The 14,876-nt window shown below is 45.9% G+C and overlaps 1 protein-coding gene across 1 annotated transcript in view; it reads left to right on the top strand.

Moving 5' to 3' along the window:
• The window catches only part of SPTB (spectrin beta, erythrocytic), a 271,974-nt gene that overhangs the window by 242,308 nt on the left and 14,790 nt on the right, over positions 1-14,876 (top strand). Inside the window, exons 28-30 of the mRNA XM_078659516.1 lie at positions 91-175; positions 8,920-9,116; positions 10,114-10,220. Of these exons, the coding sequence (XP_078515642.1) occupies positions 91-175; positions 8,920-9,116; positions 10,114-10,220 (389 nt within the window). The remainder of the gene's footprint in view (positions 1-90; positions 176-8,919; positions 9,117-10,113; positions 10,221-14,876) is intronic.

Raw genomic sequence — 14,876 nt, 5'->3', positions numbered from 1 at the left:
CAACACTCTTCCAATAAATGTACCTCTTTGTGTATGTCAAGATAAAGAGGGGCTGTGAAAATTGACTATTGCTCTTTCTTTACCTTTCAGATTAAAGAAAAGCTTGTCCAGATAATGGAGAAGAGAACAGAAATGGTAGACAAATGGGAGAAGCGATGGGAGTGGCTCCAGTTGCGTGAGTGAAACTCTTAATATGTATTATCTGAAATTGTCTTTGCAGTTCAGTCACTCTTCTGTCACAGGCCAAAGTAGATGAATTAGTGCGAATGATCTCAACAGACTGCCTTTAATGGTTCTTATGCGCCTGCCTAAAAATTCTATTTACATAACTATATAACCAGATGCAAGTGTCTCCCTCAAGGCTATCTTCTTCCCTTACCAATTGCCTCTGCTACTTATCAAAGTTTAATTTATTTAGGAACAGCACAGCTGCTTCACTTTTGGCATCTGGTGACAACACAATCTTCAGGTACAGTGAGGGTGTGGTGGCTGTACTCAATGAAGTCTCCTCTGTGCTGGAAATGGAAAACAATATTCCAGGATCCCATAAATAAGGGCTCAAGGGGTGGGAGCAGAAAGCGGATAAACTTGCAAGGGGGGATGTCCTGAGGAGCAGAGTCTGACAGTCATCTTATATATTTATTTTTTTAACGCTCAATGAAATTGCAAACAAGGACAAGGAAATAAATGTATTCTGGCTTATTTCATTGTTCATAAGCAGCGGTTCCTAAACGGTGGGTCGTCTAACTGATTTTTGGTGGGTCCGAAAAATCAGAGCAATTAATAAAGATGCGTTTTAATTCTGCGCTTAACATGTCTCATTTGGTGTTTCAAAGAGAGTTTGAATATCAAACTCAGGGCATCATTCCGATGTCGGACAGACTGTCACCGTCAGGCAATCTGTGGCAGTCCACCCGACATCTAGTGTATCTCGGTTAGACCAATGGATGACAATGCCGGCGGTCGGAGCGATTTGGGGAGGGGGAATGACCGCTACCTACATAGCGGGCACCGGGCAATCCCCCGGTGCGCCGCACGGGTGGGGGCCGGTTTTGGGCCCCGTTATTGTTACAGGGCCGTTTCTGCAAAATCGGCCCTGTACCAAAATCGTCCGAAAACCGTCCCCGGAAAAGAGCTCGCGGCACCTCCACCCCCCCCCCCCCCCCCCCCCCCCCCCCAACACTTTGCCAGGGCCAGGTTTTGTTCCCAGTCCGGCCCTGCCGCTACCCCGACAGGCTCAGGGAGCCTAGCCGCAATGTGGGTGGTGCCTTGCGGAGGCACCGCCATGTAAAGACAGGCAGAGAGGGACTTTGGGGGCCCCGAGCAGGGTCTCGGTGCCCCGTGGACCACCGAAATGTGGCCTAGGGTCACATGTGGTACCCCCCAAGCATCCATGCACCGTGTTCCGCAATGGAAAAGTGCAGTTTTCTCAAAGCCTCACGGTGGTCGCATTGTAATCGGGCAGGTGGGACCAATGGCATATAGTCAGCCAGACACCAGCCCGCGGCATTGACGGTCGGATCTTAATGAGGGCATAAGTCTTCTGACAAATTGCTATCTATTCTCTTAAGATGAGATTGGTGTTAACTTTTCTTACTCTAGCTTCAAAGTTAGAGGTTTTTTTTAAAAGCAAATTATGTGACAATCTTGCTGGAGTACTATGTGTGGAAAGGCTTTAGGGTGTTGTTTTCTTTTGCAACACACAACTAAACGAAATTAACTGTAAAAGAATTGTACCCATTTAGCAGTTAGGAAAGGAAAAATGAAGCACATTTCTTTTTTTTTTCAATTCTGAAGTGTCCTGGAAACAGTATTTAATAGCATCAAAACAAATCAAGACACTTTTATTGGTGATGCCCAAATCCCGGTCCCCACACATTATCATTTGAGCTGTATTTCGTTTTATCAGTAAACCTGTGTGTCTGTGCAAAGTAGGTAGTTGCTATTTCGATGGAAAGTGTGCTGTCTGTTAATGACAATGCGCTGCCACACGATGATTTAGTTACATTCAAAAATCGCCCGACTCTTGCCCATTAAAGGTAGGAGGGTCACAAAGGGTGGTTGTTCTAAAAAGTGGGTTGTGGATATAAAACATTTGGGAACCATTGTTTTAGGGGTTAAGGCACCTGCTGCTGAGGTATGTTAGCTCTGAAGATTAATGCACTTGGTGGAGAGATCTGTGTGCAATCAAGTCACAGGTACAACTCATCATAAAATTGCATAGAGGGTTTTTGTCGCTGCTTCAAAGCACAGCATGTAACAAACAGCACAAAGAGGCTTGTGTTATGTAGGTAGCTGAGTGGATTACTGCGTTTATAGCAGAGATACTTGTATTACTCACAGGTCAAAAGTTACAATTGTGTTACCATATATCACAGTAAACGTGGTGAGTTATAAACAGTAATCAAGGAGATGCATGCAAACTGAAAGACATCAATTTAGAACCTTACCGCTTTGTTATTCTATGGTTGCTAATATGATTCATTTGGGTAGTAATAAATACTTATTATAAGTGCTTTATACATGGTTATTGGTGTAATATAGCCTTATAGCCCTCCGTAGCAGGCTACACCGCCTATTAAAGGCCCGCTCGGCACTGGCCTTTAACAAGGGAGCGGGATTTTAATAGCCGGTATAGCCCAGCTACGAAGGGCTGTAAGGCTATTATAACATTATACTAGAGGGCAGAATGTTCTAACAAATTAAACCAAGGCTACTCGGAGCCCGTGGGGATTGAAATTGCCTCAAGCTCCGAGAGACCTTTGTTTAAACAACATTGGAATGTTGCTCTGCAAGCCTTTACCGTCCCGTAGAAGCACGGAGCACTCCATTGTCTGCAATGGAGTGTTCAACATTCCAATGTTCTAATTATCCATATAGACAGATAAATCTGACATTCATACTATGCATAGTGCTTGGAAAATTCTAAATCTTTCCTAGTTTAATGAATAGTTTATCTCGTATGCACCTGTAAAGTGACAAGCTGAGTGGTCTTTGGTTCATATGTGGCATTGGTATCAAGGATTTCGGCGCCAGCTATCTCCAAAGCAGGATGAGATTCAAACAAAAGGAGTGCTAATGGCCCTAAAGTGAGGCATTTGTGTTGAACCTAGGGAAAACTTAAAATAAGAACCTTCCTCAGCCCCTGCAAGCGACTGCTCTGAATGCAAAGTACACAAGTAGGGTGCTGCTGACTAGCAAATTGCAAGGGATAGTTAGCATATTTCACTCCGGTCAGTCCGGATCTCTGACCTGGCTCAATTAATAGCTGCCGGATCACAAACCAGCTATATCTCTTGCTTTTGCAGCACTGAGTCCCCTTTGTTTTTCTATTTATTGAGCATGAGCATTGACTTGATGCCCCATTTTTAGTTTCTGCATCACTGGTATCACCACGCAGTGCCTTGAGTGGGAATGTACTGTGGTTACTTAAACTACTCCTCACACACTGTCAAGGGAAAGAGTGCTACTTTGTTGCTACGCAGGTAGAGGAAATTTCCACATGCACAGCAAAATATACAAAATAAATGATCCCCCTGCTAGCCTTTCTAGCAAGTGGAAAAATGGAATTCCTCCACAGAGAGAAGCTTGAGAGCCCAAGTCTCCCCGACTGCCTTTTGGCCCCTTTCATGGCTCTACCTGTACACCTTATGGCTCCTACCCATCCTTCACCAGGTAAGTCTTTTTCATGTGCTCCTTTTCACCCAGGCACACCGGACTGCTTCCTTCTTCCCCATCAGGCACTCCCATTTGCCTCATTCCCCAGCCTGCCCGAGGCATTCCTGTTGGTCTCTCACTCCTCCCTAGGTCACCAATCAGGTGAAAGAGCCAACTATGCAAGGGACAAAAATGGTAGCAGTGGGAGCTGGGGCAGCAGAAGATCATTAAAAGTATTGATGTTGTGGTTTGTGTGCTAGTGCATATGTTTTTTTGTGTATCTGTCTGTCTGAGAGTGCACGTGCATGCTGGCCTTGACATATGGCGGTAAATGTTAGTAACTTGTGGGCATCCATGAAATGAAGCTCCATTGTTCACTTTGGGTAAAATCCTGGCTCTCACAAAATGCTGGTAATTCTTGGCAACTTGTGGGATAGTACCAGACAGACCACCCTTGGCAAAATGTTGAACTTCAAGTAATGAAGATAATCCCTGGCAACTTGCGGTTCTATGATGATACTCAATGCACAGCCTGGTAACATGGTAACCCTTGCATATTAGTGGTAAATTATGCAGCATGTGGGCATCCATTTGAGGATGCCCATGGTCTACCCAGGAAAAGCTGGTGGCCATCACATCATGGAGGTGAGTCTTGGCAATTTGTGTGATATGCAAGGCATGATGCCCACCGCTGCAGTAGGGGGTGGGCAAACATTCTGGCCTTACAACAATGGTGATAATGTGTAGAAACCTGCAGGTATTCATGTTCTTTACTTCTATGGTAAAAGGCTAAGTCTGGCAGAATGATAGCAAGGGGAAGATACCTTTTGCCCGCCCCTGGTAAAATACTGACACTCGTCAAATGGTGGTATTTCTTGTCAGTTTGTGGACATCCATGGGAAATTGTCTACCATGGTAAAATACCGGCCATGGCATAATGAACTTTACTGATTCGAGATGGATCCGTAGATTAAATAAGCGTAGTGTGTGAGTCAAATCTAAAGAGATGAAACTAAAATCCTTCCAAAGCCATTTGGACCAGTAAAATAATACCAGCTGCCGCTGACAAATGAAAACAGAAGATAAATGAGAGCGACGAAGAAGGCAACCAATGGTAAGTAATGGGTGGGCTGTCTGCCCTTTTTAGATATATTTTTTTAAAGAATAGATTTGCAAGCGACAGCGCAGGCCCTGTCTCAGCAGAGACCTAAAAACAAGACAAGGGGCCTTTTCCATCTATGCATCTAAGATCTGGAACAACATCCCTGTATCCAAACGGACCACTCCAAAGCTGCTCCAATGTTGAAAAGAGTTGAAGACTCGTCTTTTTAAAGAACACTACATCACAATGCATTAATAGTCCACAACCTAATTTCCTCTCTAATTACCCATTGATTTTAACCTTGTCTTTGACCCTGCCTTTTGGCTAAGTTCACGCTATAGAAATAACATACACACACATAGAAGGCGGAGATTGATTCAGCCAATCAGATTACTTCAAATGTTGGCATGAGCTTCTAGAGATTGTCTGCATACTAAGTTTGTTGAAAGTCTAGGGCAGGGGCATGAAGAAGATAGGTAAAGTTGGATTATCTATATGGCTCTAGGGTGTGAGATGTGGCGGCCGTACTTGTAGCTATTTCCCACTTTCTGCCTGGTGTAAGCAACTGTTAATTGCCATTTCCCTTCACTATTTGCTCTCACCTTTGTCTCAATCTTGTAATTGCAAGGCAGGCAATTAACAAACAAGAAGAAACCTTCATAATGGCCTAATCATGCTTCATTAACCATTGGATACAACTGTGCGCATATTTTTGCTATGAATTTAAAGAAAAGATGTAAACATGGCCTACAAAGCTCACTCCACCAGAGATATGGATACATATAATAAATTAATAACACGTCACCCTAACCCAACACACTATAGAATAAATTCCTTTAATAGTTCCTTGTGTACTCTAAAAACCTCCAGTTTCCTGGGATGCCAGTCTGGGAGATGACGCCAGTTTGATCTTGTTATGTGGTTTCCTTACTCAGTTTCATTCTAGTCGGTATCTCATTCCTATTATTTCTGCTGAGTACTTGGCTCCACTCAGGTTGTGTATTTGGATGATTAAGAATCTAAGTTCAGAGCTTGTTGCTACCTTGCTTTTCGTAATTCACGAAGTCTTTCTGACAACACCACTCCAATTTACGATACTGGCACTATACGCTTGTCGGCTGATATGGCTGGAAATTATACACTATAGTACAGGCGTTGCCAACCAGTAGCTCGGGAGCTACTGGTAGCTCACCAGCACCCTCAAAGTAGCTCTAAGAGGTAAAGCCAAACCAATCTGATTTCAGGGATTCTGTGTATATTAAAGAAGGCAGCACTGCTCGTTTCATTACCCGTAAGAGTTACAGACAGCCAAACCTATGGCAGGACCTCTTGATAACACTCAAACGCACACTCTGTTGGCCTATCAATCAGGGATTTATAGAGTGCACTACTCTCCCGTGAGGGACTCAAAGCGCTGGGGGTGGGACATTTGGGCAGCTCCGGTCATTCGAAAAGCCTGGTCTTGAGGCTCTTCCTGAATGCTTTCAGTATGGGGCTTTGTCTGATGCTGAGGGCCAGTTTGTTCCAGGTCTTGGCCGCGATGTAGGAGAAGGATCTGCCTCCTGTTCTGGCTCTGTGGATGCAGGTGATTTCGGCCAAGGCCTGGTCCGCAGAGCTGAGGTTTCTCTTGGAGGCGTAGAAGATTCTTTCATTGAGGTATTGGGGTCCGGTGTTGTGGAGTGCTTTGTAGGTGTGTGTGAGCAGCTTGAAGGTCATTCTTTTTTCGAAGGGGAGCCAGTGGATGTCCCATAGGTGCTGGGTGATGTGGTCTTGTCATGGGATGCTGAGGATGAGTCTGGCTGCGGCGTTCTGGACGGTCTGGAGTTTGTGGAGCAGAGATTTGTTGATTCCGGCATAGAGGGCAATCCGGAAGTCCAGCCTGCTGGTGATGAGTGCATGGATAACGGTCTTCCTGGATTCGGGAGGGATCCATTTGAAGGTCTTGCAAAGTATGCGAAGGGTGTTGAAGCATGTGTAGGCTACGGTGTTGGCCTATGGGTCTGTCACATGAACCATCTTTATCCACTTTAAATCTACCTAAGAAGGAGATTGGCCATGTAATAAGCCCTGCTCTATCAGTCACACTGTGTGTGACATCAAAGAATAGTGGGAGCAGTAACCAGGGCTGACCCACCAAAGTGTGTGACTGCAAGAACTAGAGGGAAAATGTGTTAGTTGGGAGTAGGATCAACCAAAGAGCTGAGGGAAGAGGGGATACATCCAGGGCAGAGAAAATTAGAAGCATCATATTAATTTTTGTGTGGGTGTGTTACATTGTGTCCTTCCCTAATGGACAGTGTTGGTTCCTTAAAGCTACTCCTAGTGTCAAGGGCTGCCAAATATGTATGCTGGTCCCCATCATAAGAGTATTATCTCTGACTCAATTGTGCTCGCTCATGGTATAATTGTGCCATTGCCATATTATTACATCCTTGACTATTTTGGGCATATAAGTCTACTAATAACATACTTGCTGCCATCACTGACATATTAAGAGCATGACTGGCCTGCTTTTAGCCATTCCTGACAGAGTGGCAACCGCTTCTCCCATAATAATGTCCATAACTGATATATGTTGGGCATCCAGCTGTGGCACAGTGGTAGCCCCGGTTTAATGGTGGGCATTGTTAGCATAACAGATGCATTAATAGTGCTATGGTGAGCAAGCATGGCCTATGATTCCAAGTCCTAAGTATTTGAAGCAGAATTTGTCCATCCCTGGCATTTTTACATGGCAGTACTCAATGAAAACGAAAAGCTGATGTTTAGGGACTGTGTATTGTCTAACAATGAAAACTGATTTGATTTTTAAAGAAAGGAATTATGCTGTATCCTAAAAGGTTTTTCTTTTGGAAAATTGAGTTTGATTGCTGGAAAGTGGAAAGTGGTTTTGATAGAAAAATATGTGTATTTTTAAAAACTAATATGCTAATGAAGACAAAATATTACAATTCTAAAACACATTTAAAGTTGTTAGCTGAATGATAAGTCTATTTGAGTTGGGGAGACTTACTGCTGTGGTAGTACCCTTTGTGGCACACAGCATGTGATGATTCGAATTTTACTTGATTATAAGCATTCAATATTGATAAACGTTTTCCTAGCATTCTGCTTATAACTTCATCTGGAATGTTTGGGTGGTGACTCCTGATAAATCTTTCTTAGGGTGGTCATAGTGTAATGTTAATACATATCATCAGCATTTTACAGTGATAAAATATGCTAGTAGCTCGGCAGGACTTTTCTTGAGCAGAATTAGCTCTCACTACAGAAAAGGTTGGAGACCCGTGCCATAGTACTTTTTAATGTATTGGTAAACTAAGCATCTCTACCGGAAACACTGTGTATAGCAACATGGTATGGTTACATATATCGGATGTGGAGTGACTGTACATAACATATAATGTACTTTACACATTTTTCCTAGAATCACACAAGGCCAGGTTCACAAACGTTTTGATTTGACTTACTCTCGAAGTACTTTAATTCGAAGTCATCCTTTAACAGACCAAAGTCTATGTGATTCGGGCCCACAGGAGATTCGAACCCTGGTCTCCAGAATCCACAGTGATCAGCGTAGTCACTAGCCTGCACCACCTCGCTGGCAGTTGAAGCAAATGTAGGAAAATGGAAATCGGTCCCCTTTGTTGCTGCCTGTAACACTTAAAGACTCTTTTGCAGCCCTTGAGATTTAACCTCCCTTGCCACTAATATTTTGGAAATAAAAATGATTTTACCTTTATGTTGTTGTTTGTGTTTGTTGTCTACCTCTATTTATTAACATGCTGGAGACTTGCGTTTTTGAGAAAGACTATAAGTTCCCGCACAATGGTAGTCGTCAGGGTCAAAGGTCATGTGATAGCACCAGAGGTCAGAGGGTGTGCCATGCCATTTTCCCCACCTCTGTGATTTTGATATAATGATGTCACATAGTGATGGGAAGCCATATGTGGTCTACAAAATAATGTATGTCACTTGGAGCGTATGACCTCACACATGGTGATGAAGTCATCAAGTGAGTTGTACCCTTCTCTTTAGGATTTTTTAAACAGACCCTATGCTATATGATATCTACTTTTTTAATAGGAGGATTCAAAATGTGGAACAAATACCTTTTGTTTTTTGAGTTTTATCCAAGTTCGCTTTGTCTTCAATTTTAGTTCTGGAAGTGTGCCAGTTTGCCAGGGACGCCTCGGTGGCAGAAGCCTGGCTAATCGCACAAGAGTCCTACCTCGCGAGCTGCGACTTTGGGAACAGCGTTCACGACGTCGAGAAATTGATCAAAAGGCATGAAGCATTTGAGAAATCTACAGCCACCTGGGAAGAGAGGTTTGCGGCTCTGGAGAGGCTCACTACGGTAAGTGTATTCCCAAGGACTTCCGCAGACTGATCATGTTTTGTTTACATTTACAAACACAACATTTATTTATTTATTTATAGAGTTTTATAAAACGCGAACATAACCTGTGATCACTGCAAATAAAGATAGATGTTTTAATCATACATTTATATGCTCTACTACTAATATTGTGAGTAAAAACATGAAACAAAGGCATTGACATCCACCACAGTATGGCTTTGTCACAAGAAGCAGACATCTCACAAGAGTTTGTAAAAAAAAGTAGTGCCTTGCTTCTCCAGCCAATTAGACCCCCATTTACCATTTACTTTCTAATTATTCTGTTACTATTTTGGCAATAACAATAGTTAAACTAAGCCTGTAGGTCTAGACTTGTTAAGCTGGTTCCTTAAAAACATATATATTTATATATTGGGGTCATATGCCACAAGCACAAAAAGAACAAAGAAAAAATATCTTTGTCTAAATATGGCAGCCATGTGCCTGTAATAAAAGGTTTGCATTAAAAATAATAATCATTGTGTATTACTTCAGTAGAATGGTATGGGTACTTCCTAGCATGCAGGGATACTATAATAGGTGTAGACACCCATTTAAACTTTAATGTACATTACAGGAAACTATGATTCTTATCAGTAGAAAGAAAGGGTACTATTGACCCTGAACTACTGTAACCTGAAGACATAGTTGAAACACACAAAAGCAAAACTTTTTATTTACTTTTAAAACGACTTTTAAAAAGTGTTTGTCCCATCTACTTTATAGAAACATCGGAATTCACAAATTCTCTTCATTCTGCTTGCTATACATAAGGGATTTATTTTTGTCACAAGATCTAAAGAAAAAAGACAATTTCCTTGGACCAAAAATACATGTAACTACTCTATTCTATAAATTGTCACATACGAATTATATACATAGTATAGTCAGTTCATAATCAATTGGGCAAATTGGTTTTCAGATTGTTATTACATTGTACACTGTTCTTTTTCAGCTTGAGCTGTTGGAAATGCGAAAACATCAAGAGGCTGCAAGAGTCAAAGTGGCGCAAGGTGTCGTCCATGAGCATGAGACATCACCAGGGCATTCGCATCAGACACAGTAGGTTGCATGTTTTTTACACAGCTGACAGGCTCAACATTGGGAAATCAATATCTTAGGTTAATTATCTTAATGTAATTAACCCCCAATGCCCACTCATAGAAATAAAGTTCAATAAGAAGAACAAACATTGTCTTTTCTCAGCATGTAGATAGGTTCTAGTGAAATTGTGAGCATATTCATATTTGCCAAGAGAGGTTTTTGGCTGATGTCTGGATCAGGAGCTTTCATAGTTGCATGAAGGTTTCTGCTGTGGGGGGAGATGGGGTGAATCTGATGTTTTCATAGTTTAACCTCCACAAATGAATGAGATATGTCCATGTAACTCTGTTGGTAGTGTTCATTTGACTGATTCTGTTGAAAGAAGGAAGTGAAGTAAAGAGATAGAGAGGCTTAGGGAGAAAAGTAAGCAAGAGTGAGACACCTGGATAAGAAGAGAGAGTCAAAAAGAGAGGGAGTTATAATGCAAGAGATGAGGTTGAAAGAGGGGGAACAAGAGACACAGGGGCAGCAAAAGATGAACACATAAACAAACAACAAAAGCAATCGAGAAAGTAAACAAGCATTTACAATGCAATGGTCTCGTCTTTGTTAAAGTTAGAGCTATTGGATTTGCTCATGACAACATTTTTTTGAAAACATATAAATAAATGGCATTGTCATTTACAATGCCAATAGCTTAATCTCTCGCAAATACGAGACCTATTGCATTTGCACCCACACACAAACACACACACACATAGCCACACACAGAGCCACACACACAGAGCCACACACAGAGCCACACGCACAGAGCCACACGCACAGAGCCACACTCACAGAGCCACACACACACAGAGCCACACACACACACATAGCCACACACACACACACAGAGCCACACACACACACAGAGCCACACACACACAGAGCCCCACACACACACAGAGCCACACACACACACAGAGCCACACACACACACAGAGCCACACACACACACACACACACAGAGCCACACACACACAGAGCGAGCCACACACACACAGAGCAAGCCACACACACACACACACACACAGAGCGAGCCACACACTCACACACACACACAGAGCAAGACACACACACACACACAGAGCGAGCCACACACACACAGAGCGAGCCACACACACACACACAGAGCGAGCCACACACACACACATAGCCACACACACAGAGCCACACGCACAGAGCCACATGCACAGAGCCACACTCACAGAGCCACACACACACAGAGCCACACACACACAGAGCCACACACACACACAGAGCCACACACACACAGAGCCACACACACACAGAGCCCCACACACACACAGAGCCACACACACACACAGAGCCACACACACACAGAGCCACACACACACACACACAGAGCCACACACACACAGAGCGAGCCACACACACACAGAGCAAGCCACACACACACACACACACAGAGCGAGCCACACACACACACAGAGCAAGCCAAACACACACACACACAGAGCGAGCCACACACACACAGAGCGAGCCACACACACAGAGCGAGCCACACACACACACACAGAGCAAGCCACACACACAGAGTGAGCCACACACACACACACAGAGCGAGCCACAAACACACATACACAGAGCGAGCCACACACACACACAGACCGAGCCACACACACACACAGAGCGAGCCACACACACACACACACAGAGCGAGCCACACACACACAGAGCGAGCCACACACACACAGAGCGAGCCACACACACACAGAGGCACACACACAGAGCCCAACACACACACACACAGAGCCCAACACACACACACAGAGCCCAACACACACACACAGAGCGCACCACACACACACAGAGCCCAACACACACACACAGAGCCCCCCCACACACACACAGAGCCCCCCCACACACACACACACACGCAGAGCCCAACACACACACACAGAGCCCAACACACACACACAGAGCCCAACACACACACACACAGAGCCCAACACACACACATAGAGCCCAACACACACACAGAGCCACACACACACAGAGCCACACACACAGAGCCACACACACACACAGAGACACACACACAGAGCCACACACACACACAGAGCCACACACACACAGAGCCACACACACACACACACAGAGCCACAAACACACACACAGAGCCACACACACACAGAGCCACACACACAGAGCCACACACACAGCCACACACGCACACACACAGAGACACACACACAGAGCCACACACACAGAGCCACACACACACATACAGAGCCCAACACACACACAAAGCCACACACGCACAAAGCCACACACACACAGAGCCACACACACAGAGCCACACACACAGAGCCACACACACACACACAGACACACCCTCACCCTCACCCCGGGGAGTCTCCTTATTTACAAATGGGTTATTGGAGGCCCCCACCAACTCCCAGAGCTCACCCGTTGCTTCCCTCAGCCTAGGTCAGCTACACACACACAGAGCGAGCCACATACACACACACACAGAGCGAGCCACACACACACACAGAGCGAGCCACACACACACACACAGAGCCACACACACACACACACACAGAGCCCAACACACACACACAGAGCCCAACACACACACACACAGATCCCAACACCCACACACAGAGCCCAACACACACACACAGAGCCCCACACACACACACACAGAGCCCAACACACACACAGAGCTCCCCCACACACACACACAGAGCCACACGCACACAGAGCCCAACACACACACAGAGCCACACACACACAGAGGACCCACACACACACAGAGCCACACACACACAGAGCCCCCCCCCACACACACACACACACAGAGCCCAACACACACACAGAGCCCCACACACACACAGAGCCACACACACACAGAGCCCAACACACACACAGAGCCAGACACACACAGAGTCACACATACAGAGCCACACACACACACACACAGAGCCACACACATACACCGAGCCACACACACAGAGCCACACACACACAGAGCCACACACACACAGAGCCACACACACACAGAGCCACAAACACAAACACAGAGCCACACACACACAGAGCCACACACACACAGAGCCCCACACACACACACACACAGAGCCCAACACACACACAGAGCTCCCCCACACACACACACAGAGCCACACGCACACAGAGCCCAACACACACACAGAGCCACACACACACAGAGGACCCACACACACACAGAGACACACACACACAGAGCCCCCCCACACACACACACACAGAGCCCAACACACACATAGAGCCCCACACACACACAGAGCCACACACACACAGAGCCCAACACACACACAGAGCCAGACACACACAGAGTCACACATACAGAGCCACACACACACACACACAGAGCCACACACACACACCGAGCCACACACACAGAGCCACACACACACAGAGCCACACACACACACAGAGCCACACACACACACACACACACAGAGCCACAAACACAAACACAGAGCCACACACACACAGAGCCACACACACACACACAGAGCCACACACACACAGAGCCACACACACACACACACAGAGCCACAAACACAAACACAGAGCCACACACACACAGAGCCACACACACACACACACAGAGCCACACACACAGAGCCACACACACAGAGCCACACACACACACACAGACACACCCTCACCCTCACCCCGGGGAGTCTCCTTATTTACAAATGGGTTATTCGAGGCCCCCACCAACTCCCAGAGCTCACCCGTTGCTTCCCTCAGCCTAGGTCAGCTACACACACACAGAGCGAGCCACATACACACACACACACAGAGCGAGCCACACACACACACAGAGCGAGCCACACACACACACAGAGCCACACACACACACACACACAGAGCCCAACACACACACACACAGAGCCCAACACACACACACAGAGCCCAACACACACACACAGAGCCCAACACACACGCACACAGAGCCCAACACACACACACAGAGCCCAACACACACACACAGAGCCCAACACACACACACAGAGCCCCACACACACACACAGAGCCCAACACACACACAGAGCCCCCCACACACACACACACAGAGCCACACGCACACAGAGCCCAACACACACACAGAGCCACACACACACAGAGGACCCACACACACACAGAGCCACACACACACAGAGCCCCCCCACACACACACACACAGAGCCCAACACACACACACAGAGCCCCACACACACACAGAGCCACACACACACAGAGCCCAACACACACACAGAGCCACACACACACAGAGTCACACATACAGAGCCACACACACACACACACACACAGAGCCACACACACACACCGAGCCACACACACAGAGCCACACACACACAGAGCCACACACACACACAGAGCCACACACACACACACACACAGAGCCACAAACACACACACAGAGCCACACATACACAGAGCCACACACACACACAGACACACACACAGAGCCACACACACAGATCCACACACACACATACAGAGCCCAACACACACAGAGCCCAACACACACACACACAGATCCACACAGAGCCACACACACAGAGCCACACACACACACCCTCACCCTCACCCCGGGGAGTCTCGTTGTTTACA

The sequence above is a fragment of the Lissotriton helveticus genome, chromosome 9 (genome assembly GCF_964261635.1).
Source record: "Lissotriton helveticus chromosome 9, aLisHel1.1, whole genome shotgun sequence".
Lineage (NCBI taxonomy): Eukaryota > Metazoa > Chordata > Amphibia > Caudata > Salamandridae > Lissotriton > Lissotriton helveticus.
Note: the sequence above shows the minus strand (reverse complement) of the source record. Positions and strands in the feature narration are given on the sequence as shown.